The following is a 26,368-nucleotide window of genomic DNA, read 5'->3' as shown; positions in this document are numbered from 1 at the left end:
CTCTAGCAGTATCCCAGTCTTATCAGTGATTTGTGTGTCTGCCTGCGTGGAAAGCTGCGTTAGGGGAAGAGGAAGAAGTTTGAAATTTTCTTTTTCAACGCAGAAACATTAAAAACAAACAAACAAACAAAAAACACGAAGCCCTGCCATGCAGCTAAGTGACAAGAAAGAGCTAAGAACAAGGACCCGAAGAGGAAGACATGAATTTCACCTTTAAATATGAGGCTTAAGCAAACACAAGACGGAAACCCCCTTTGAAAACGGTGTTAGTGAAGAAATAATAAACCCATTTACATCACCTATTTATTTACGACTCTAATATTTATTTCACAAAATTATGACCTTTGACTCTGCCTCCGTGGGCCCTTGAAGTCCACTGCTGTCTCCACAGCTGGGCTGGTCCTGCTCACCTGGGCTGAAAATAAGCCTTGAGCTGGCAGCAGGGGAGGCCTGGCTGTGGAACCACACAACCCACCACCCCCGCCCAGCTGAGGCCATGCAGGAGTTTCTCTGTAATTCCCTGCAAGTATCTCTGAATAGGATGAACACAGTCAAACCCTCTGGGAGTCATCTGTCTGGCCATCAGAGGACACTCAAGTTCCTGCAGGGCTCACTGGCATGGACCAGAGGGTGACACGTCATACAATTTGGTGGGAACTTCAATTTAAGGGCCCTGAAGAGACCTGTTGGCAAACAGGGTGGGTGTCCTCCTTCCTTAACACCAAAAAGTTGCTCCTGAAGACGTCCAGCAGCACTTACGATCGCAGCCTGTGACAATAAGGAGAGAGTGAATAAGGTGAGAAAATCAAATTGTCTGGATTGAATGTCACCTTCTGAAAGGTAGAATGAAATACCTAGAGATGAGCATAGGAAGAAGAACACACAGGAAGTGACGAACGTGTTCAGTTCAGCAATCATATGACCGGGGTTTAAATTGAGATTCCTGGCTATCTTTTCCTTTCTGAAAAACATGGGAAAAAACTGGCTTGTTCAGTGAGGGAAAGGCTGATAGAACAGGTTATTATAGTGTGTTGTAGTGACATTAGACCTGGAATATTACATCTGGGACTGTACAGTGAAATTAAATGTCATTTCTTTAATAATAATTTTGTTAGGCAGAATAATGGCTCCCTGACTGCCAAGATGTCTACATCCTAATCCCCCAAACCTGTGACTGTCACATTATATGGCAAAAGGGATTTTGCAGATATGATTAAGTTAAGGATTTTGAGATGGGGAGATTATTCTGGATTATCTGGATGGGCCCTTTTTACTGCGTCCTTATAAAAGGGAAGCAGGAGGGTCAGAGTCAGAGGAGATGTGGTAACAGAAGCAAGGGCCAGGGTCAGAGAGAGATTTGAAGACGCTACACTGACGGCTTTGGCGACGGAGAAAGGAGGCCATGAGCCAAGGGAGGCAGGCAGCGCCTAGAAGCCAGAAGAGACGAGGAAACAGACTCTTCCGTAGAGTCTGTAGACGGAATGCAGCCCTGCCGACGCTTTGATTTTAGCCCAGGGAAATAGATTTCAGACTTCTGACCTCCAGAATTGTGAGATTATAAATGTGTGCTGTTTTAAGTCACTAAGTCTGTGCGGTAATTTGTTACAGCAGCAGTAGGAAACCAAAACAACAATACAATTGGACTGAGAAACATTAATTGATGGGAAAAATAAAAGGAATTTGGCTCGGGCTGACTCTTAAAGCAGGTCTTGATTTTCTGACTGTGAAGGAAAAAAAAAGGTTTTTGTTTTTATCAGCCCAGTGGGCACTTCTCAGGGGTCATTGTTTGCACAAGATTTTCATGGGACAAAATAAATATCTTGGCCAAGCTTTGCTGACATATCCTTGACTCTTTGTGTAGAATCGAAGTTGAGTTTTGTTTTATGACTTGGAAACAAAAACCCGTGCATAGCATAATGTTCAGCTTCTCGGGGTCGAACGTCTCCAGGATCCACACAGATGGTGATGATAAAGGCTGAGTTGGACTCAGCACAGATGCCTTGGAGAAGCACAATTCAATCCCATCCATCGCAGGCACCCATTCCTTCCCTCCTACCCTCTGCCTCCACAAACCTGAATAAAAGTGGCCTTCAGCTACCAGAGAGGTGAAATGGGGCCCGATTCTTCTCTCAGAGAGAACCCCTCCACCTGAAAAATGTTCTCCATCATTCAGAACACATGTCTCGATCACATGTTACAAGCTGTGATGTGCACTAGCTGCTGGAGAAACTCACAAGAGAAATAAGCTTTAATCCCTGCTCGCTGGAAGCTCCTGTTAGTGAGGCATTTGCAACATGCAGTGCCTTGGACAGCAGCATCCAACTCAGCTGGGAAAGTTATTAAAAATGCAGATTCCTGGACTGTGGCTTGCGAAAACATTGGTCTAGTGCAGTGGTTCTCAACTGGAATTGATTTTGTCCCCCAGGGACATTTGGCAGTGTCTGGAGACGTTCCTGTTTATAACAACCAGGGGATGAAGGGAGATACTGGCATCTAGTAAATAGAGGCCAGGGATGTTGCTAAACATCCTACGATGCACACAATGGCCTCCTGAAACAAAGACTTATCTGACTCAAAACATCAATAATGCCAAAGTTGAAAAGCCATAGTCTAGTGGGTAAGTCTCACAACCTCCCACACAAATTATTATGCCATGTGGTGTATACATATATGCCTATGTAGTGTGTGTGTATCTATATATACCTTTCTCTTTCTCTCTCTCTCCCATCGTAGTGGGCTTATCACCCACTATAATTTGCAGGTGACATCTCTGCCTTTGTCCACTCTACTTCTGCTCCCTCAGCCTCACAGCTCTCCTGCTGCCTCTCTTCTGCTTGGATTTCCTGTTCTGCACTGGCCAAGAACCAAGTCCTTTACCCCTGGAGTAATTGTCATGCTCCGCAACTTTACCAAAATAAATTTCCAGGTTGAAGAGAGGCATGGATAAGGCATGGATAAGGCATTTCTTTGGGGAAAGATTTTTGACCTAACCTGTAATTCAGAGTTGGTGCTCTGCTCACAGGTCAGCTCTATACCACTGGCTATTTTGATGTAAGAGTTATGGGTCACACATGAACTCTTTGCACCCAAGATGTATTTCTCCCCTACACTAACCCCTCCAGTTTTTCTCTCCCACTTTCCCCATGTTTATCTAGAATCAATGGAGAAGTCCATTTTCTTCAAGCAATTGCACATTGGGAAAAAAACTGCTCCAGAATGTGGTTGAGTGTAGTTGATTGGTTGTAACCGGTTAGCAATGCACTGCTGTGCTTCCCCCCGCCTCCCATTAGGGGCCCACACTCTGTTTCCCGGTCAAGGGATGAGTGCCATGTCACATGCTACAGAAAGGTTTCCAGCCCCCAATTCTCAGCAGCCCTCAGGGGTGGGAGAAGCATCCTGCATGCACATGGCTGTGGTTTTATCATCTTGCACTCATCACTATATTCAGGAAGATAGATTTTTTTTATTATTATTACACAACAGAACTCTTGCTCTAGGGTAAACTTTGACACAGAGCAATTGTGTTCTTGACTAAATCAGCTAAAACAAAAATAAGAAAATAGACCTGGAACAAGTTTCATGTTTTTCTTTTAAAAACAGCTACTTTTGGAGAAGCACTCACATATGTAATTAGAACAAAGGACCACTTCTAAAGAACAAACTTGCCTTCTCAAGGAATGGCAAATGGTGAAAATTGTAACTCACCAGTATGGTGGAAGTTCCTAGCTTGCCTCTTCTTGTTGACCAGATGGGAATAGGCATTAGTCCTTATGCATTTTAACCATTTAGAAATTTTCAAACATTTGACAAAAATACATGGAATACTAGGAATCCTGCCAGCTTTACAAATTGAAGTGGAGTGTTGCTTTTTGAAGTATCAGCACCAACATTTAATTGGTACCCAAAATATTCAAAACCCAAGGAGATACAAAGGTAAGGGGATGCAGACAGCCCTGAACTCTGCCATCTGATCAGCACCCTGTAGTTAAAGTGCTCTGAAAAATTCATCGGGATTCTGGAGCTCATTCTGTGTGGCGGCTCTTCCTTTCATTCAACGAATTTTTACTGAGATGCTTCCTTGAGCCCATTACTCTCCTTTTTTTTTTTTTTTTTTGCGGTACGTGGGCCTCTCACTGTTTTGGCCTCTTGCATTGCGGAGCACAGGCTCCGGACGCGCAGGCTCAGCGGCCATGGCTCACGGGCCTAGCCGCTCCGTGGCATGTGGGATCTTCCCGGACCGGGGCGCGAACCCGCGTCCCCTGCATCGGCAGGCAGACTCTCAACCACTGCGCCACCAGGGAAGCCCCCATTACTCTCTTGAAGGATATTAGGCTCAAAGGATTGGTTCCTGCCCGTACCATAATCTAGCTTAGAGGCAAAACCAGTGTCTCTCAGGGTTAAACGTTTATGTATGTGTCAAAAATACAGGAATACAGATGAGAAAAGAAGAGGTATGGGAAGATGGAGGAGGTTACTGGGAAATGAAGGCATCTAGAAGACTTCACAGATGAGAAGAGGTGTGAAATAGACCTTGAGTGAAGCCCGATATCCATAGGGGTTAATGATGGGGGGAGAGAGGGAAAGAGGCATGTAGAAAGAAGATAGAAGGCATAAGATGTTCTTGGGGACAGGAAAGAAACAAGATACACAGGAACCCTCTCTCTGTGTTGGTGTTGGGAGGAAAGGAGATGAGAGAGAAGATTATGGGGTATCTTGACAAAGTAGCCTAACTGCAGTAACAAAGAACTAATGCATCTGCGTGTTTTAACAAAATAAAATTTATTTCTTGCTCATTTAACAGTTCCTTGCACGTGTTTAGTGGGTAGATTTCCATATGGTGACTCAGAGAAGCAGGCTCTTTCACTTTGTTGCAAGGTTCTTGCCGTTCTCACCATTCAGCTGGCTCTCCTTCCAGTAGGGAGAGAAAGTGAGAGCATGGTGCTTTGAATGGGAGAGATTTTTATGAGTCAGGCCTGGAAGTGTTCTACATTATTTTCATCTACCTCCCATTGACCACCCCTAGCTGCAAGGGAGTCTGAGGAATGTAGATGGGCTCTGTGTCAGGAGAAAAAGGATTCTACACACACATACTCACTTCTACATTGACTTTTAGCTTAAGTGGGCTGAACTTCCTCCTGAATGCAGTGGTAAGTCATCCCCCACCTTAGCATGGGGGCACGCTCCATAAAGAATGATTTTTGTATGTTATATTCACTGCTGTATCCCCAACATATGGTAGACCTTGAATAAGTCTTTGATCAAAGAATGAAACAGTGGTTGGATGCTGGAAAGGAGTCTTGGAGATATTGAACCTCCCAGGATGGTTTAGTGTAAGAGAGTTGAGGCAGGGAAGCCAATTAGAAAGCGATGGCGATAATCTGATAGAGCCTGAGTTAGTGCGGTTACAATAGGAATTAGTACATTTTTAGAACCAGACATATTTATTTCTGCTATTTTAACTTTCTTAGTTTACAGCAGAGCCCCAGCTTATAGTTTAACCAGAGTCCCTGCTGAGTTGAAATCACAGAAGCAGGTTGTGAGCCGAAAGGGCCTGGGACTTTCTTTGGAGGTATTAATTGGAATGCAGCCTTGGGACTTGGGCTATGCTACAGTACTGCAACCCAAACAAAATAAAACCTGACCAAACCAGCAAACCCAGATTGGAGTTCAAGTTACTTTAACAGACTCTTGGGAAACACAAACTGCAGTTGTATTATGTATGCAAAATTCACTCTTTGACCTTATTGTAAGGAAAATTACTGGAGTACACACAGTCTTTGGCCAGCTTTCCAGTGTGTTGGACAAGTTAACGGCTATGCAGTTATGCAATATTTTTCTTAAATTTTCATTTTAAAATATGCTTGAAAAATAGATGCTTATCCAACAAGAACAGAGAATATCCATGAAAAGAATACGTTCTCTGTGCACCTAAGAGAAGCTGACACCCAGGCAACCTCGTGTGGCCCAAGGCTTCATGATTTTAGGAAGTTGCTGGCAGATGAACTTCTTTGAAATTAAAAGCTAAAGAGAGCATTCTGTCCTCCCTCTAGATTTGACTTTTGTGGTTTATGTATAAGCTGGGGCAGACCTCACAGTGTGACCTAGACTCAGGTTATGCGCCTCTGAAGTCTGGTGAAAGGCCAGACTTCAGGATTATGCAGAGTTGAGTGAGGAACCTCACTGAGAACAGCCAGGGATTCCTAGGAGAGTTTTAGCGATTCTTGCTGATCTGGAAATAATGTAAAAACAACAGAAGAGCTTTTTGTGGTATTTTCGTGTGTTTTCTATTGGTTTGGGGAAGAAGCCAACATTAAAGTGGCTTAAAAATAATAAATATTTAAAAAGACATAACGTGCCCTACCCTTTTCATCCATTCCTACCAAAAAATAAACTATCATAATGAAAATGGCAAGAACAGGAAGGGAAAGCAGAAACAACAGGCGAGAGTAGTATGCTAGGATGGGAAGGATCCAGACGGCTAATGTCTGGTGTCAATACAGAAAGTGCTGGGGAAGGTGTGAGGAAACGCCACAAGGGAATCTTTCCCTTGCGAGGCCCAGGACTCTTTGAAGCGTGAGCTCCTCATTTCCTGAGGTCTCTCGAGATAGAAATTCCAGGCTTGAGACAATGGGTACTTTTTAGGGTCTACTAGTTTGGTTTCTAGCTCAAATCCTAGAGAAGCCAATTCATTGAAATTCCATTTGCCTAGTGATCTATCTACCAAACTTACTGAATTTTCTGAAGAAAAAACCTTAATTATTCCCAAATTTGATAGCAATGCATAGTGCACAGGATGGTTTTCACACGAGCCTTGCAGAGTTATTGGATGTAAATTGACTGGAAAGCACTTTTCTTTTTTTCTGCTCCAGCTTTCTGAAGATTCAGTTACAAGTTGCTGAGGCTGGAAAAACAGGGGTCCCTGCTGAGGGATAGGGAAGGGGGAGTTGGTATGCTCATCTTCACATCCTGGAGAGGCGAGAGATGCTGACGGGCAGAGAAGGAGGGATGCTGAGGAAGAGAAGAAAGGAATGGGTGTCAGAGGTGATAGATGCTGGAGGACAGAAGGGGTCAAGGATGAGGGGCAGGGAAAGATTTGAAGGCTCTAGAACATCTTCCAAGGCTGCTAAAGCTCTGCCAGTCCTTCTAATATCGATAATCATAAACCTTCTACTTACTTAATCGAAACAGGTTTGGTTAGCTGGGCGACTTCAGTGAAATGGTTCTTCCGAACATTGGCTTTCAGTATATCCATTTTCAGCAGATTGGCTAACTTCCCCAAATCCGAGCCTTGCTGAGCCACTCTAGCAACACCTTTAAGGTGTGGCCAAAAGGGAAGCCTTCATGGAGGAAGCTGTCAGCAGGACAGAAGAGGACACATCTCAGTTAAACCCCAATAGTTGCTTTGTTGCATTGGGCTTGGAAAGAGAGCCCACCTCGTTTGGGTTTGCCCGAGACTTCCCTGGTTTTAGTATTGAAAGCCTCAAATCTCAGGCAGACTGAGATGGTTGGCTGGTCTTAAGAGGGGAAAAGGTAAAGAAAGGTGGTGGTGATTGGGGAGAGGTGATGCTGTAGCCATCTCTTTAGGGGTGGTCGGTCTTCTCACGGGTATCATTCATGGGGCTTACAGGGAAGATCAAAGGATGCCTGGGGACAGTTGCACAGATCTGAGCAGTCACCCCAGCGACCCAGCACCAGGAAAGGCCTAGGTTTGTTCCAGATATCTTGGTTAGACAATATATATATATGCAAGTACTTTTCTAAATGTGCTTTTTTCTCTTTCTCTTTTCTTCAGGGAGGCAGGACACAGTGCGTGAGAGAAGTCTGTCCCATTCTCTCCTGTCCTCAGCACCTTAGCCACATTCCCCCAGGACAGTGCTGCCCCAAATGTTTGGGTGAGTGACTGTTTGCAGGTCAAAGAACAATGTAATTTTTTCTTGGAGTTTCTGCTGAGAGTCGTCATCCACTTTGTTATCTTGAGGTTCTCAAATTGTGCTATTTCGTGGCTTCTTAGAGACAATGCCTTCTTCTGATTACCCGAGTGTAAGGTGTGTACAGAGTTTGTCTCTCTTCTGGGCCTCCACAGAGCTTTCTTTTCTCTTGTCTTCCCATGTATCTGTAAACCCAGTACACTGGACAACATGGGATAATAGCCCCTTGTGGGGAGAACAGTATTGAAGAAACCATCTTTAATTGGACATATGATGATTAGTAGGAATATATTTTTGTGGGGAGAACAGTATTGGGAAACAATCTTTAACTGGGCATCTGACACTTAGTAGGAATATATTTCAAAGGCGTGTGAAGTAAATGCACATGGAGGAATATAGTGTAATTGGGTTGGCCAAAAAGTTCGTTTGGTTTTTTCCATATGATGGCTCTAGTAGTGCTTAGTTGTCTTTAACTTCATTCAAAAAATTTTGTTAGATTGTATCGTGACAGCTGTCATATCAGCGTGCTTTAAAAAAAAAAACTTATCAAAATTGGTGAATTTTTGTATAGCCATTTTAATATTGAAGATGGAAGAAAAAAGCAACATTTTTGGCATATCATTCTTTATTATTTCAAAAAAGGTAAAAACACAACTGAAATGCAAAAAAAGATTTGTGCAGTGTATGGAGAAAGTGCTGTAACGTGAACGTGTCAAAAGTGGTTTGTGAAGTTTTGTGCTGGAGATGTCTTGCTGGACGATGCTCCACAGTAGGGTAGACCAGTTGAAGTTGATAGCGATCAAACTGAGGAATTAAGAACAATCAATGTTATACTATGCGGGAGATAGACGACACACTCAAAATATCCAAATCAAGCGCTGAAAATCATTTGCACCAGCTTGCTTATGTTCATCGCTTTGATGTTTGGGTTCTACATAAGGTAGGCGAAAAAAACTTTCTTGACTGTGTTTCCGCATGCAATTCTCTACTTAAATGTAATGAAAATGCTCCATTTTTAAAACAAATTGTGACGGGCAATGAAAAGTGGATACTGTACAATAATGTGGGATGGAAGAGATCGTGGGGCAAGCGAAATGAACCACCACCAACCACACCAAAGGCTGGTTTTCATCCAAAGAAGGTGATGAAGGTTATGTATATGGTGAGATTGGAAGGGAGTGCTCTATTATGAGCTCCTTCCGGAAAACCCAACGATTAATTCCAACAAGTACTACTCCCAGTTAGACCAACTGAAAGCAGCACTCGGCGAAAAGCGTCTGGAATTAGTCAACAGAAAACGCATAACCTTCCATCAGGGTAACGCAAGACCGCATGTTTCTTTGATGACCAGGCAAAAACTGTTACAGCTTGGCTGGGAAGTTCTGATTCATCCACTGTATTCACCAGACATTGCATCTTCAGATTTCCATTTATTTCAGTCTTTACAAAACTCCCTTAATGGAAAAAATTTCAGTTCCCTGGAAGACACCTGGAACAGTTCTTTGCTCAAAAAGATAAAAAGTTTTGGGAAGATGGAATTATGAAATTGCCTGAAAAATGGCAGAAGGTAGTGGAACAAAATGGTGAATATGTTGTTCAATAAAGTTCTTGGTGGAAGGGCTTCCCTGGTGGCGCAGTGGTTGAGAGTCCGCCTGCCGATGCAGGGGACACGGGTTCGTGCCCCGGTCCGGGAGGATCCCACATGCCACGGAGCGGCTGGGCCCGTGAGCCGTGGCCGCTGAGCCTGCGCGTCTGGAACCTGTGCTCCGCAATGGGAGAGGCCACAACAGTGAGAGGCCCGCGTACCGCAAAAAAAGATAAATAAATTAAAAAAAATAAAGTTCTTGGTGAAAATGAAAAATGTGTCTTTTATTTTTACTTAAAAAGCGAAGGAACTTTTTGGCCAACCCAATACTTTTAGAGGCAAAAACAAGCAGGAGGATAACATGCCAAAAATGAGAGGTTTGGAAGGGAATAATGAATAATAGTCAATAAAAAAGGAGGATTAGCTATTTCTTTTTGAGCAATTGCTATGTGCTAGGCACCATGTGAAAACACTGTATATACTTTTTCTCATTTAGTTTTCTCAAGAGGCTGTGACATACAGGTGCTAAGTATAGAGTTCTGATGTGTAATGTAGGTGCCATTCTTAGTTTTATTGTACTGAGAAGCAAGTAGATTCCTAGAAGGTAGCACAGCTAGTGAGCTATGAAGTTGACACCTGAACATGAGTCTCTGTGATTCTTGAGCCCACAGTTACTTTAACCTGCTGCCACTCATCTTCCCTGGTGACATGGAGAGCAGCACGAATGTTACCAACTGAGAGGAGACAACCCATGACGGAGAGGCTCTAGAGCATGAGACTCTTTGGCTTTTGTTTAAACTTTATGTCAGCTTCTTCCATGTGGTCCTTAGGTCCTTGAGTTAGTTGAGGTCAGACTCTTTAAGATTCAAATAAAAGTAGCTTGATCCATCACGTGAATACAATAGAATATCCAGCATCCCCACCAGAATCTCCAGGGACCCTTGGGGGATGGCTTATATTTTCTGTAGTCACCACTGGCTTTGTGTTTCTGCTTCTGCTGTTTTCTCTCTCTTTGTACCCTTTCTCTTTCATCTATTCTCCCCTCCCCCTCCCCCTTCCCTCCTCCTCTTCCTCTTCCTTCTTCTTCTTCAACATCATTTTGTCCTTTCAGGGACAGCCCCCCTCTAGTCTTTTCACATTCTGTCGTTCTATTGAGTCAGGGCTTGCATAGCAGATTTCACTGAAGGTTTACCATCAATGGGGATGATTACTTTTCAGGGAAGCACAGTGAATAACATAAAATGAACTATTAAGCTCCCTTCGTTCTTAAAAGGTCTTAGATATTTTGCCTTCAGGAAAATTTCACTGTTTGCCTCTTTTGTTTGGGCTCCAGTCTCCTTTCCTTACTGTCCATACTTTTTCCTTGAATATCTGTCTTTTCTTTTATAGCTTGCCTTCCCCAGTTCCAAAACATCTGCTGATTTATTTTCCTCCTTCCCAGCTTATCATGGCCATACCTTGAAGACTTATCTTTCTACAACCAAATTGGCAAATAAAGGTATCTTGTTAAACTAAGGCAGATTTCTCCTCTTTGGAGGATTCTGCTGCTAATTCTTCATCTAACAATGTTTGCCTTCCTGCTGTGTACACACACACACACACACACACACACACCCCTACTTTTAAAGTAAATACAAAGGTATTCTAAGAACAAAGCAGAATTGTTTAGACATGGCTGACTAAAGGCATTTCCACTGATTTGTGTGCTTCTTGGGTTGCCAGCGTGTTCTTGTGCCCCTGGGATAGAATTAGCCAGTTCGCTGTTGTTGAAATTCTCATGCTGTGGGTCATGGTGGAAGCAGTGTCCTGTCTAAGTGGGAAAGTCACCACAGAGGAGGTGTTGTTTGGGGCCTGGCCTTGAAGATAAGTAGACTTGATTGATGCTTTGAAGCTGGTATCGTGGATATTCTGAGTCAAGTCAGAGGTTTCTCACATGAACAATGGCTGTTGTATTGAATGCAGATTTTTCTGTCCGTGGTCATAAGACAGACTACAAAAGGAACGTCAAGTCTTAGGAAACTTGAAAGTCATAATTCTTCCAAATGAGACCTTTTACAGTTGGGCTAAGCCCCTGCAGAACAATGTGGAAATGGCTTAAATTAGGCTATGCATGGAGTCTCTGAACCATTCTTTTGAATGTTTTATCTTATTTTGAGCCATGATGACTTTGGGATTAAAGTAAGATTGTATGTTTTTTGAAAGTAAAAAGAAACATACCCACACAACAGAAGACAGAAAGGAAAAAAAAGGAAACACAGGGATGCTTACTAGGTGCCTCTTAGACTAATTAGACTTTCGGCTTGTTGGACACTGATGTGCTGTTCAATTCTCCCTTGACCAAGGTTCATTCACACAACATACCTCTGCCTTTTGTATGACAACATTCTTTTCCTCTCTTTTCTGGTTTTCAATGATAGCCTCATCAGAGGTTTGTGTACACAGAGTACCCAGTGCACCTCTTATTTATTTATTTGTTTTTGGCTGCACTGAGCCGCATGCTGGATCTTAGTTCCCTGACCAGGGACTGAACCCGTGCGTGCTCCCTGCAGTGGAAATGTGGAGTCTTAACCACTGGACCGCTGGGGAAGTCCCCCAGTGCACCTCTTAGGGTGACACAGCCCAGGATCGTATTTGAATTATACCACCTCTAATAATGATAACACGTATCATCTGCCACTTATTGGGTGTGTTTAACGAGTTCCAGGCTCCGTGCTAAGAGCTTTACACCAATATTTTTAGGTAAAATTTACATTTTCTAGAGGGATAATTCAAGCCATTGGTCACATTTGTTCAGGGGGATAAACTCGTTGAAGAGTCTTTTTGTTCAGCAGTTTACTGACGTATCAATCCACCAGTCCAACCATCTATAAAAGATTGGAAAAAGGCAAACCAGGTTATCACAATTTGGAAAAAATACTCAATTGAAGCAGAGCTATTTTTAATTCTTAAAAGACAGAAATATCTCTCTGATTTGAACAATTCTAATTCTGAGAACAGCATTTAGCATGTGCTTATAAGTATTTCAGCATTTCATTGGGCCTCCTAATAAATAGAGATTTCTTTTAACCTTTTTACAGGAAGAGTGTGGGTATAAATCTGATGAGTGATGATTAATCTTTGACTTCTCAACTTAGTCCTTAATTGAAGTAATATTTCAGGGATGTTTTATGTGATCCAAGGAGTAGAGATTCAAATACTGAAAGAAAGGAGGATATTGGATTGTACCCTTTATTCGGGGTTGCTTTTTTGGTCCTTTGGGTCCCCAATCAAATCCTCACATCAGGGAAAACCAAGGTAATTCTACAAGTGGTGTGATGCCTGTGGAAGGTTGGACCCTGGGGGAGTTGGAGTCTGCCTCTCGGTGCTCTTTGAGTTAGCATCACCTTTCATGCCAATGGACTTATCATTTATTCAACTGAGATGCTATCTCATTAGTTCTTTTTCCTCATCCTAGTCCTTCCTGGGATATCTTGACTTCTCCTGCCTCTTCCCTGCCAATACCCACTTTCTGGATAATTTTATTTATTCTTTCAGATACAGCTCAGGCATCACATCCTCCAAGAAGTCTTCTCTCCCTCCCTGTCCCCACAGTTCCCAGATTGGCTTCTTTCCAGAGCTGACCATCTTGCTGTATTGAAATCATCTTTTGTGGGTGTATTTCCCCAGTAGACTGAGCTCTGTCAGGATAGAATGTCTTAGTCATCCTGCTTCACTATGATGAACTCGTAATAAAGATTTGTTGAACTTAAAGGATTCAGTGTGGAATCAAAGTCTCTTTAGCAAAAACTCTCTAAAGTCATGACTCCTGGGGATCCCCTGGGAACATCTGACCCAAGGCTCTGTTTTAGTGCACCAAAATAGCTGATCTTGTGAGAATGTTTAACACTCCTGTGATGTAATTGCTGATGATGAAGTGGGACATACCTGGCTTCTGTCTTGCTAACGCTATGCCATTGCTTCCCTCTAGGTCAGAGGAAAGTATTTGACCTCCCGTTTGGAAGCTGCCTCTTTCGCAGTGATGTTTATGACAATGGATCCTCTTTTCTCTATGATAACTGCACTGCATGTACCTGCAGGGTAAGGTGGTTCTGAGGGGCTGCGGTCCAACACTGATAGCATTTTTGGTTTTTAGTGTTAACATAGCCAAACATGATAATGTGTTAATTACGGGAAGGAGGCATTATTGATGTCACTTTATGAGTAAAATCTTACTTCAAGGTCACAAGAATGTTCAAACATAGGACCCAAATTACAACTCACTGTCATCTTCCCAGGACCCGTAAGTTAGCTCCTGGTGGTGAGAATTAAACTCTTAGCGGCTGTCCTTCCTGAAGGACTTTCTAAAAAAATCAGACAAATGCACATGGCAATGTTCTCTGGCTCTAGTTATTCAAGATGAATTCTCTGATGCACCTGGCAATAAAAATGGCTTTAATCACATTCAAGAGAAAAGAAAGGCATGGATTCACAGTTTATCATAAAAATAAACCTGGTAGCTTGGGAAGAGAGTATTTATGTGTTGTTCGTTGTACCATTTCTTACTTGAGTCATTGCACACTTTTCTCAAAAGGCAACCACAAGTCTAGTGACTGGTAAAGAAAGAATTCCACAGCTTCAGAAATTTCAAGGGATACATATCATACGTTTCTAGACTATGTTTACTTGGTGATTTATTTCTGAAACCGAGAAAATCATTTATATGGAGGACTTTAGGATCATTCATTAGTGAGTTAACCCAAACATCTATGTGACACGAGTTTAGAATAATACATTTTGGTGGTGATAGTTGCTGTTTTGTTTTTAATAGCCAGAGGGCTATAGAGGGAAAGAGGAGCTTTTCTCAATGTCAACTATGAGTCAGTAGCTGGGATTAGAGTTCAGAAGTTCCTGGTTACTTGAGGCATGCTTTGTTAAGTAGCATGCACTCCGTCAGGGAGGTGGCCCAGTAAGGTCTGAACTGTCTGTTCCCTGGCACTGAACAGTGAGTAATTCTGAAGCCCGGGACTACCTTCCTGAGGCTCCGTCCTCTCTTCCGTGGTTTGTATAATCCTGTGCTAAACACATAGCCACTCCTTCCGCCTTGGCCTCCATCCTCAGGACTTCTCTTTCTCTCCAGGAATTTCACAGGTTATAGCTTCCTCTTGGGGATACTGAGCCTTTGATGAAACACATCACATTTCCAATTCTCTTGATTACTGGAAAGCCAGGCATCCCAGGAATGGAAATTAGTTATGCTTGCAATATTTTGGGTCTCATTCTATTTTTTGTCTTTTTTTTTAAAATAAATTCATTATTTGTTTAGTTTTGGGTCTTTGTTGCTGGGCGTGAGCTTTCTCTAGTTGCAGCAAGCAGAGGCTACTCTTTGTTGCGGTGCACGGGCTTCTCATTGCGGCGGCTTCTCTTCTTGCGGAGCACGGGCTCTAGGTACGTGGGCTTCAGTAGTTGTGGCACGCGGGCTCTAGAGTGCAGGCTCAGTAGTTGTGGCACACGGACTTAGTTGCTCCACAGCATGTGGGATCTTCCCAGCCCAGGGCTCGAAGCCGTGTCCCCTGTATTGGCAGGTGGATTCTTAACCACTGTACCACACACCAGGGAAGTCCCTTGGGTCTCATTCTTTAAGAGATTCTTTGAGAGATGATTAGGCAATATGTCCCAGTACTCAAAAGAAGTATAACCATTCCTTCAAGATGTTTTTATCAGAGTATGAGTTCACGGTCATTTCTGGGAAATTGGATGCTTGAAGAATCAGGCTGCAATCATTTGGGATGATCAGTATTGTTTGTTATTATTTAGAGCTTCCCTCTCTGGCATCCCCATCCAATGCCATGACAGGTACAGGAAATAGTTCTCTGAACACAGTATGGTTTCAGGTCTCCATGCCTTCAAATTTAAGGATTCTTCTGCCTGCTGTGTCCTCATCTTCTTTAAATTTGATTAGCAAACTCCTCTTCATCCACAGCAGCCCATCTCAGGTGTCACCTCCTTTAGTGAGGCTTTCCTGATCCACCTAGATTGGTAATTGTTCCATCTTCTCTACTACCCCTACACCTTTACTAGTTCTGTTTACCACATTATACTGCAGTCTTTGTTTAGATGGTTATCTCTCCTCTTCGTGAGTTCCTTGAAGACAGAGCACATCATCCATCTCTGTATTCTCATTGCTTAACCCAGTGCCAGGCAATGATCTAATGGGTACTGTGTGTGTGTTTGTGTGTGTGGGGGGGGTGGGTGTGTATTTAATGAAAGTTGGGAAATCTACCATGAAGTATGCATTATTCGAGAGCTAGTGAGTGCCCTTGTTTTTCAAACTTGAAATCAAGACATACAGTTTGACAAAGGATTTTTTTTCCAATTTATGAGTTGACTTATAATAATTTCTATGCGCCAGATACTGTGCCAAGTACTTTACATATTTCATTTAAACTGCACAATAAACCTGAGAAGTAGGTATTATCATCTCCGTTTTGAAGATGAGGAATCTGAGGCTCAGGGAGATGGATTTGCACAAGACAACACACAATAAGTGAACTGGCATTCTACCCTGGTCTTGTTCAACTCTACATCCTATTCACTGTATGATGTGGTTAGAACCTTAAAAATAAAGAATAATAAATGCCTTTTTTTGTGAAGGATCATCTCATTGTCATATTAATTTTAAGTGGATGAGTTAGTGGGAGTATAGTAGATGGTACCAGAAGTGCCTCTTGAAGTCATAGAATTAACGTAGAAGCTATAGAAGTTACATCTGTTGACTTACACAACCTATCTGTATGCCATGCTCAGAAGTGAGTCATCTCTCCAAGCTTACTAATAGGGTCTATGTTTCGGAGAGGGGTTTAGTCTCTCATTTCCCTGCTGTTGGCTCACACTAACTCAACACTTTGAGGTCATTGCCCATCTACCCTGGGACACTTCTTTCTTCCATCTTGACTTCTGATAAGTTACATAAATGTTTTGCTCTTACAGTCATTCCACCTGACAGTCTACTCCAGAAATTGCAGCTTGTTGGCTGGGGAACTGGAGAAATCTACTTTTTTTAGTTGCTCTGAACGTTTCTTCCATGCTTTGTTGAGTGAATAAGTAGGCACAATTTACTTGGCTATTTTGTTCATAGAATGCTACTCCTTTAGAAATCAAGCCATGCCCCTTTACTTTACAGATATAAACTTTGTCACCCTCAGAGTTTAAGTGGCCTCATTTAAGGTCACACAGTTTATGGAAGAGCCCTAGAACCCAGGCCCAGCTTTGGAACCGCTTATTTGGTTCCTTTGTGAATGTAGAACACAGTAAGGAATTTCATCTTGACATGGAACATGAGCTCTAAATTTTTACTCTTTGATCAAAGGTATGCTAAACCTTTACACTAAACTTCTAGAAGGTGTCATAAAGCCATGGAGGAGAACAGAAGGAGCACAGTTAATGAAGGCTGCAAAAGAGGAAAAGGGTAGGAAGAAAGAAGGAAGCTTGCTGGCCCACAGTGACCCAGGGCTTCTTGCCACACATTGGCTCTAGCAGAATCATCAGTCTCTTGAGCATTAAATGATAAACCCTTGGAAGGTGGGGAGCACATGTCACATAGCTTCTTCTTCTGGTCCAGATACTAAGTCAGCAAATAACATTTTGAAGTGAATGAAAGATTTATGGCAACAAATTAACATACGGTATCTTCAAGATATGTTTTAAAGCAGTTAGTTGTGGGTTGTTAAAGGAAGGCAAGGTAGGATGTTTGGTAGAGGTGGAAATCGTTTTTAATGTCCGGTTTGCCTTTGGGCCCCCAGGACTCTACTGTAGTGTGTAAGAAGAAGTGCTCCCACCCTGGTGGATGCAGCAAAGGCGAGGAGGCCTGTTGTGAGGAGTGCCTTCTACGAGTGCCCCTGGAAGACATCAAAATGTGCAAGTTTGGAAACAAGATTTTCCGGGTATGTCACGAGCCAAGCTCATGGGAATTGTTGTACGATACTGAGTGGTGAAAAGCTCCTGACAAAATGCAGATTGCAGTATTCCATCTTTTGGATATATACATGTGTGTATGTGTATAAATGTACTTATTTATATTACAATATTATATATACATATGTATTTAGAATCAAGGACACACAGGGACAGAGAAGCAACTGTTTGAAAACGTGTTTTTTTTTGGCTTTACTTTTGCTTTATAAAATACTTTAAACCTGTAAAACATTATTCCCCTTTCCAAATGTGGTGGCCAGTGGCTGGGGCTGAGCTGAGGATGTCCCTGGATGGTACAGCTGCGGGTACCCAAATGCCCAGGGGCATCTCCGGCAGTCGGAGATGCTCAGTGCTCCTTGCCGAGACCCTGATTCTTTTAGAACTTTTCCACTTAAATTACTTTTTCGAAGAGAGATTTTCTCATTTGGAAGATGTTCAGGTGAGGATGTTCACAGGGTATGTGGCCAGCAGAGCAGGTGAGTAAAGGTGAGAGCTCTGCCCCAGCCGAGCTAGAAGGGCTGTCTGCTGCCCATCTCAGGTATGTTTTACGTCGTTTTCTAACAGCCCGGGTGGGAAGTTGCGCAGCCACCATTTAAACGTCTGGATGAAGATTGTTGGCTTTGTCCAAAGTGCTTCCCATCTAGTCTGTTTTCCCCAGGGGTGGAGGGAGTCTCTCTGTATCTGAAGGCATCATCTCAGGATACCATGAGAATCGAGACCCTCAGAATCAAGTCAGAGACAGAGGCACCTCAGGCCTGCTGCACCTAGCTAGACTTCCTATTACAGAGGTGGAGGGAGAGTCTTGATCCTTACGGCATCTGTAAGAAGCCCTGATGTGTCATGCCTAAGGGAAGGCCGTCGTGTGTGTGTGTTGTGGTTACACCAGGCTTCCAGAGCCACTCACGTGTCCACTTTACACAAAGCCTTCCTCTGTCTCCAGAGCCTCCAGATGCAGTAGGCTCACTCTGATGACAGTTTTGTGTGCAAAGTGCTTTCCAGGCTCCTCGCAGAAAGGTCCTTTCATATAAGTAGACAAGGCCTGAAGTAATTTACAGAGTCCTAGAAATGTGCACTCAGAGAATTTGCAGTAGTCAGATGCTCTTGGAGACAGACTCAGTCAGAGAAATAAAAGGCACTGGAGAGTAGTAGTCCTTAAAATACCTTCAAAAAACGAGAAGGAAGAGAAAGGGAAATAGTCAACATCAAAGATCTGGGCTAGTTTTTCTGTTTTTACTAAAATTTGCTGCTTAGATCCATAAGCCCAGAAAGGAATCCTTGCTTTGCCTGTAATCTCCTTTCTCACAAACAAGGATGCACATTCCTGCATGTTCTCCAGAGGTGCAGGGTTTTTGTGACTGGGCATTCGGCAATTGCCAATTATAAATCCAGTGAGTCAAAGAAATTCCTCAAACAGCCCTTTCTGGACTAGAAAATGTGTCCCAAAGTGCTACCCAGCTTTTTGGGAGGAGAGTATCAGACAGGCAGGGACATGGGACAAATGGCTCTTGGAATTTTCTGTCTGGGCTCCACATTTTCAGACAGCTTACGGGTCAGGTGTCCTCCTGGCAATGGGAGTCATATGAATTAGCCTCTGTTCTTTGCATGTTCGTGCCCTGTGTGGGCCAGAACCATGTCACATCTGGGAATAAACTAACCACCTGCGGACATCTCAATTAACTGCTGGCATCTGGGACAGCTCAAACATTTCAGTCCTATGAGATGGAAAAATTAGACCCTTGTGGTTGCATCATGTATGAAAACTCTTGTTCGTCTCCCAGGGTGAAGCTAAGTAAACAATGGAGGAGGTGCAAGATGCAAATCTGACTTGGTTAGATGTACGAGAATTCTTTTTATATCCTGGAGGGGAAATGCACACATACACACACCCCCTCCAATCTAATCTATCACATCAGTTAGATGTAGATGAACACCTCAGAGTAATTTAGTCTAACGATGGCATCCATCACTCAGGGTAAGAAATGCTTTCCTTGACAGACAAATCCCAGCCTGCTGGATTAGCTCCCATCAGCCTCCAGCTGATAGCAGAATCCTGTGCTCTCTCCTGTAGGATGGAGAGATGTGGTCCTCTGTCAACTGCACCATCTGTGCTTGTGTGAAAGGCAAGACAGAGTGTCGCAAGAAGCAGTGCGTTCCCATCAGCAGTTGCCCTCAGGTATGTGTGCAGGTTGACTTTCTCTCTACCTGAGCATCTTGAGAACCATCCTGTGTGTGGCATGGTCACCTACCACCTTCTGAACACAAAATCCAGATCCTCCAAAATTGCCAAGTTCGCAAACAGCCACATGTCCCTTGCAAAGCTTGCTCCTTTGCTTTTATGGTTCCCACTCAGATTGTAGCCTAGCGGGACAAAAGCTCTTACCTTGCTCCAATTCTTACGGACCTCTCCCAGTTCTATGTTTCAATGTCTCCAACTCCTGTTTGATCTGCTCCCTTGTTTCTTCTGCTGGGTTTTCTGTTGAACATCATAACCGTCCTTTGCATTTTCCTCCTTTCTCTCTCTCTTCTCAAATCAGAATTTTCTTCCCATTAACCATTCAAAGAATATGTGGTTGTTTATTAGTAAATTTCCCAAGGGGTTTCACCTGCCCAGCAGCACCCTCCAGCCCCTTTACTGAAGTTTTCCCTCTCTAACCCTGGCCTCTGTTGTAGCCCCAAATGGAAATAGCGTCCTTATGGAAATATCTCTTTTCAGAGACCCACAGTTCCAGCACACTGAATAAAGCAACCATTATCTTCCAAAGCATGAGCTTCATTGAATTCACCTCAGCAACTTGAAACCTTTCAAGGTTTTATGCATTTTGGGAAAATGTCAAGCCTATTCAATACCGTCCAGTGAATGAAAAAATACATCCATATATTCAGGACATGTCTTCCCTTCTCTGTCAGAGACAGCTTTTAATTTTATTCACATCTGTTATTATTATAAACAAAAAGTTGCTGTTTTTACTTGAGGGCCAAATGAGGCACAAAAAAACAACAGCTGTTGCTATTGCACAACTGAATAAAAGGGGCAGAAAAAAAAGAAAAAAAAACCCTAATTAGTCTTGCTTTAAAAAGCCTCAGACATAAAACTGAAAACCTCCTATAAAAGAAAAAAAAAAAAAACCAGGAGATACAATAAGGAGACTTGAGCATGGTCTGCTTATAAATATTCATTGGGAAAAATGGGATCACATCATCTCTGCCCGTCCTCGGGGAACCCTTGCTGCTAATGAACTCTGGCAGCACATGTTAGTAATAATGGGCTTCCTTATTCTACAAGACAAAAACAGAGGGCTGTGCTGCAGGCGTGATGGTTTTCATTGTCCTCTTGCCATGGGGAGGTCAACGCTCTTTCAGTCACCAGCATCTCATTAGTGTCTCTTCTTTGTGGACCGTATTTGGGCCAGGAGCATCCGTCCCTCCAGGCGGGCCTGTTCCCGCCTCACCCCTCCTCGGCTTGTCAGAGCCCATCAGGCAGTGCCCGGCTCCTGCCCCAGGGCTTACCTTTCTGTTTCTAGGCATTTTTCCAACCATTCCTCTGGTTCATACTTTCCCTCCTCAGGGGCCAGCACAAGCACTTTGGAAGATAACTTAGTTCTACCATGGAAATCCTGTTAAACACTTACTTCCCCTCCCCTGCATTGCCTGGGGAAATTAAAAAAAAATTTTTCTGGAGAAGCAGACTGTATTCCTGCTCTGTCCTTCCTGGCTACTACACATCTCTTTTTCCAGAAGTATGCGTGCCTTGTTGAAAAAGAATTTTGTGGTTGGATTCCCTCCCTGACAGTCCCCCAGGGGCAAAGGAGTGCCTTTTTTGAGAGGGACTGAGGGTTCCACTGGGGACAAGGTCGTCTCATCAGTGTTAATATGTACTGAAACTTTCTCTGTAGTCACAGGACCAATCTTGTTTGTTGCTGAGACCACCCCTCTGAGGTGGGTGTTGTTACTAGACCCTTCTTACTGATGAGGTCACAGCGGGTCCAGAGTTCCACAGCGAGTTACATGTAACTCAGGAGCTCAGACTTCATAGCTTGCACTTGATTTATTCCCTGCCTAATTTAGTGATCTGACCAGCCCCATTCTCACTTCCTGAAGAAGGCAGCTGGCTGTTTCTGTCGAGATGCAGATGTAGGGAATCATAGTCACCCTTTGTTGAGGACTTGGTTTATACAGCTCTGCTCCGTTCCGTTAGCGTACCTGATGCCACCCTCTGGTACTATCATTCCATCAGCCTGAGCCAACCTCCTCTGGCTTTGTCCTCAACTGTTTTGAGTCACGAGAAGCCGAAGGAGACCTCTGTGCCAAATAGAAACAGATAAGAGAGCTCTTGGCCATAAAATTGTCATGGTGCCCCAGCCATGGGAGGGCTGCCAGTTTTAAGTCTCATTCAAACTTGTCATAGCCTTTAATGTACCTTTTAAGGCTTAGCTGAAGCAAAAATGAATCAGACATGGTTCTAATTCTTCAATAATCAACTAGTGCCTTGGTTTATTTTTGGTTAGTATGATTTTTTTTAAGTACCTAAATCTATTTCTGATGCAATTGACAGGTCGTAAACCAGTGTGTGGCCTTGACACAAGTCTTGGGCCACCTCTCTGTGGTCTGTTTCCTTAGTTTCCTATAAAGATGGGAAAGGGGCATCTATATTTAGAGGGTTGTTGTGAAGCATACATGAGATAAAGTAAGAAGAACGTATAACATTCTTTCTACTGTATAGCAGATACCAAATAAATGTTACGTTCTCTTAAAGATTAAGATGAGACCTCTCTCATCTTAAAAATCTGGAGTGGAAAGGGCTTCCCTGGTGGCGCAGTGGTTGAGAGTCCGCCTGCCGATGCAGGGGACACGGGTTCGTGCCCCGGTCCGGGAAGACCCCACATGCCGCGGAGCGGCTGGGCCCGTGAGCCGTGGCCGCTGAGCCTGCGCGTCCGGAGCCTGTGCTCCGCGACGGGAGAGGCCACAACAGTGAGAGGCCCGCGTACCGCAAAAAAAAAAAAAAAAAAAATCTGGAGTGGAAAGAACGTGGCCTATAAAGTCACACAGAATCAGGTTTGATTCTGGGTCCTACGACCCTTGTATTGCGTGACATCAATTTCTTCATCTGTAAGAAGGAAAATGCTCAGCTCATAAAATTCTTGTGCATCTTAATAACACAGATTATAATAACCTAATAGTAATTAAACCCTAATATGTCCTTAATATTAACTTATAAAATCTTATAAACTTATAAAATATAAAATATTAACTTATAAAATCCTTACAATTAACCTGATGTTAGATAACCTAGGGGAAATATCTAGTAGGATGTTTGTTCCATAGCATGTGCTTCCTAAATGTTAATCCTCTTCCACATTTCTTTTTCCCTGTGATTCCACTGAGTCAGAGATAAGAAAGATCCATTCTCTGATAAGGGTCCTGAGAATATGCTTCTTCCTTTAAATGTCAAGTATCAACAAAAAATTGAAAGAAATGCAGTAGAGGCGATTACACTGTATTTCCAAAAAGGTAATGGAAAACCCTCAGCCTCATTGGCTTTGACTACATAATAGTGACTTAACAGGGATAGCATACTGCTTTCTGAAAGAAGAAATCAGACTGAATTTGATCCGTAGCACAGATATTGTTCATATGCATAGGCCCAAGCTTGGGTTACTGTTTATTTTTGGGCCCTTCCAATAAGCAAAGACAGAATGAAGGCCTTGCATGGATTGATAGCTTGACAGCCAATTCCCATTTCTATGTGTGTGTACTTGGTCTCTAGAGGGCTAGATTTGGGTATCAGTGAAAAGGTGGAATCCAGACTGTCTCCATCTTCGCTCCATGTGAGAAAAATCACACCAATGAGGCCTTTAGATATTGTATTTCTCAGAGGATAAAAACAGGAAAGCTTTCTGAATGACTCTGCCTGGCCATAGAACCTGATACTTGAAACTTCATTTTTACCACCATCATCACCATCTGGGCATTGAGTTCAAATACAGCTGGGACTGATTTCATTGGTTTGTCTGGTATTAGATTTAAAAAAGAGTTTTGTCCTCAGCAGACCCTGTTTCTTAACACTGAAATTTTATTTGTTTTTCTCTTGATTAGGGTAAAATTCTCAACAGGAAAGGATGCTGTCCTATTTGCACTGAAAGTAAGTTTGTTAAAAATATGCTATTAATATTTATTTTGCATTTTATAGTGCAACAAGGAAAACAGTGGTGTAAGTTTTCAGCCTATTTTAGTTCTGTAGGTCTAGGTTGGGATCATCTCACCTTTCTACAGACAATTTAAGTCAATGGTAATCCTCGAACAGAAGCACAACTGAGACAAATGTAGATGTTTCCACTGGAATTTGTTGCTCTGAGAAATTTAGAAGACAAACGGTCTGATGAGGTTTTAGGAAGGACCAGATAACTTCATGTGTGCCTTTTAACTGCTAATAGCATTTGCAGTCATAGCGGCTAAGATAATGATATCCAGTAAAACCAAACATTATATTTAATCTAGGAGAGATTTTCCTTCTATCATTATGAAGCCAAACAGCTGCCCTTCTTCCTCCCTCACCCCCACCGTTTTGCCCTTTCTCTTGGGCACATCCCCTGTTGCTGTTGGTAGAGAGAAAACAAGAGTTCATTAGGTTGGCAGTGGTTTGGCCATCCTGTTATTTTTTACTGAGCTGTTGAAGGTTCTCTCTAACATGGCTTATTCTGAAAGCCATCTGGGACTGTACAGAGAGCATAGCAACAGATTTAATGTCATCCCCACATGTAGGCATGCCCACATCTATTAGCAAACCACTGTTTTAGTCCCCTCACATTCATATGCTTTCAAGATAGCTTTCTGAAGTGTTTCGTTAAAGGAGGAGTATTCATAATGTCACTGTCAAATTAGTATGATAAGCAGGATTAACCAAGCCATGGAGTCTATTAGAAGGTATTTTTGAGCCATTTAGGCTTAGAGAAGTGGGCTTTGATGACAGTTGAAAAGCAGCTTTCACATGGGAACAAGCGTTCCCATTTAGACAATGGATGCATAGGTTCGTTGTATATATTACCATATATACATATATTACTATATATATACACATACATATCTATATCTCACTATTTTTTGAGACTGAGAGATATTAGACAATTATACACTATACACTGGATGAAAGTGCTGGCTGAATTAATGAAAATTAAATTATAGATTTAATAAAAGAATTTTTCTTTAAAGGTAAGGAAGTACATAAAATAACTCAAAGGAGGCCAACCAAGTATGACTTAGTAGAGCCTCGGAATTATGCAGAAAGAAGAATTAGCTATGATTAACACACCAGTTGATCTTAAAACATGTGTATAAACTATTACATTTAATCATCTTCCCAGAGACTCTCTGAGGAAATTTTGTTTAGGGATGGTTTGGAGGCCGCTTCCAGCTTCATTCCTTTTTGGATGAGCAGAGTCGAGTCTAAACTGATGAAGTTTTCCTCTGTATCCATGTCGATGAAGATGTTTGCATTTCCCTAGAAAGTACCTCCTAGTTGAAGCAGAGATAGACTTTAATGAACTCCTCAGATCTTCTAGCTGACCCTTTCGATTTGCATGAACACAGATAGGTTACATCTGCCCATCTCACTGCTGTCAGGCAGGAACACTGCTTATCAGCATAATAAAAACATGGCCAGTCTTGTACAGAAACAGCCTAAATCTTGAATTACCTGACTTTATGTTGCAAGAATCAAGAAGGATGATTATTGAGATCGTTGAGAGGAAAGCTACATTTCATTATTAGTTTATCCACTATGGGCTAGACTTTCCAAATGTAGAATACTGGTGGCTTATTAGAAAACAAAAAGGAAAGAAAAGAAGAATAGAAGGATGGGCGTGACGAAACTAAACCAAGTTTGTAACTGGTCATATTAAATATTTATTGTACATGTGTTGTACATTGTATTGTAAATATAAATGTTGTACATGTGAATGAGTCTGTGACTTCTGTCACTGAGAGAGGCAAGTTGGCAAGCGAGAAGCCACCCAGCTGGAGGGGCACCAGGGAGATCACTGACTCTGTGCACCTGCGTCCAGCAGGTCAGTGTGGGAAGAGCCCAGGCATGTGGTTCTTGGTCCAGATCGAGATGATATCATCAGATGGTGATGTCTCAGTTTCCTTTGGTGTTCTTTCCATCTGTTTACTCTCTCTTGCTCTCCAGCAGTTCTTCCATCAATGCTGTAAAACACATTCTATTTGTAGAGGTTTATTTATTCAGATCGAGTTATGAGATGGGATGACTTCCAGTTTTTTTAAGCAATGCCCAGATTTTCATAGCACATTCAGGTAGACTTATTCCAATGTCCTTTAGCTGCGGCCAAAAGACCTCCTATTTTGAAATTCCTTTGTCATTATACCCAGGATCCAGAACAAACCTTAGAGCTCGTTTTTTCCTCCTACGTCAATTATGACAGTTCTTCTGGTATATGGGTTCCTAGAGCAGACAAACGAAGGTTGAAGTCCAAACTAAGGCTAGTGTGTTCTAAAACCAGAAAAATGACCAATTTCTGTCTCATTCAAACAAGATCACACGTGCACATATATACCCCATTAGTTACTGCAGAGTTTTCAACCTCAGGATTGCTGATAGTTTGGCCAGATAACTCTTTGTGGTGGAGGCTGTCCTGTGCATTGTGTGATGTTTAGCAGCATCTCTGGCCTCTACCCACTAGATGCCAGTAGCATCCCAGCAATATCTCCCGACATTTCCAAATGTCCCCTGGGGAGCAACATCACCCTTGGTTGAGAAGCATTGGTACTGCAGACAGGGGTAACAGTGTAGGTGAATCCAGAAATAAACACCTGTGGTACTAGTAACAGTAACTTGACTCTTAAGACAGTGATTAGATGAAGCAGGAGGGTAAAGTGAGGCTGACCTTTGCTG

General features: G+C 42.6%; 1 protein-coding gene across 3 annotated transcripts in view; it reads left to right on the top strand.

The window, feature by feature from the left end:
- Nucleotides 1-26,368, top strand: part of BMPER (BMP binding endothelial regulator) — a 262,469-nt gene that overhangs the window by 137,405 nt on the left and 98,696 nt on the right. For all 3 annotated transcript variants that reach the window (XM_049714462.1, XM_004269912.3, XM_033428300.2), the window contains exons 7-11: nucleotides 7,793-7,892; nucleotides 13,481-13,590; nucleotides 17,292-17,432; nucleotides 19,532-19,636; nucleotides 23,557-23,602. In XM_049714462.1, the coding sequence (XP_049570419.1) occupies nucleotides 7,793-7,892; nucleotides 13,481-13,590; nucleotides 17,292-17,432; nucleotides 19,532-19,636; nucleotides 23,557-23,602 (502 nt within the window). The remainder of the gene's footprint in view (nucleotides 1-7,792; nucleotides 7,893-13,480; nucleotides 13,591-17,291; nucleotides 17,433-19,531; nucleotides 19,637-23,556; nucleotides 23,603-26,368) is intronic.

This window comes from Orcinus orca, chromosome 9, assembly GCF_937001465.1.
Source record: "Orcinus orca chromosome 9, mOrcOrc1.1, whole genome shotgun sequence".
Taxonomy (NCBI): Eukaryota; Metazoa; Chordata; class Mammalia; order Artiodactyla; family Delphinidae; genus Orcinus; species Orcinus orca.
Note: the sequence above shows the minus strand (reverse complement) of the source record. Positions and strands in the feature narration are given on the sequence as shown.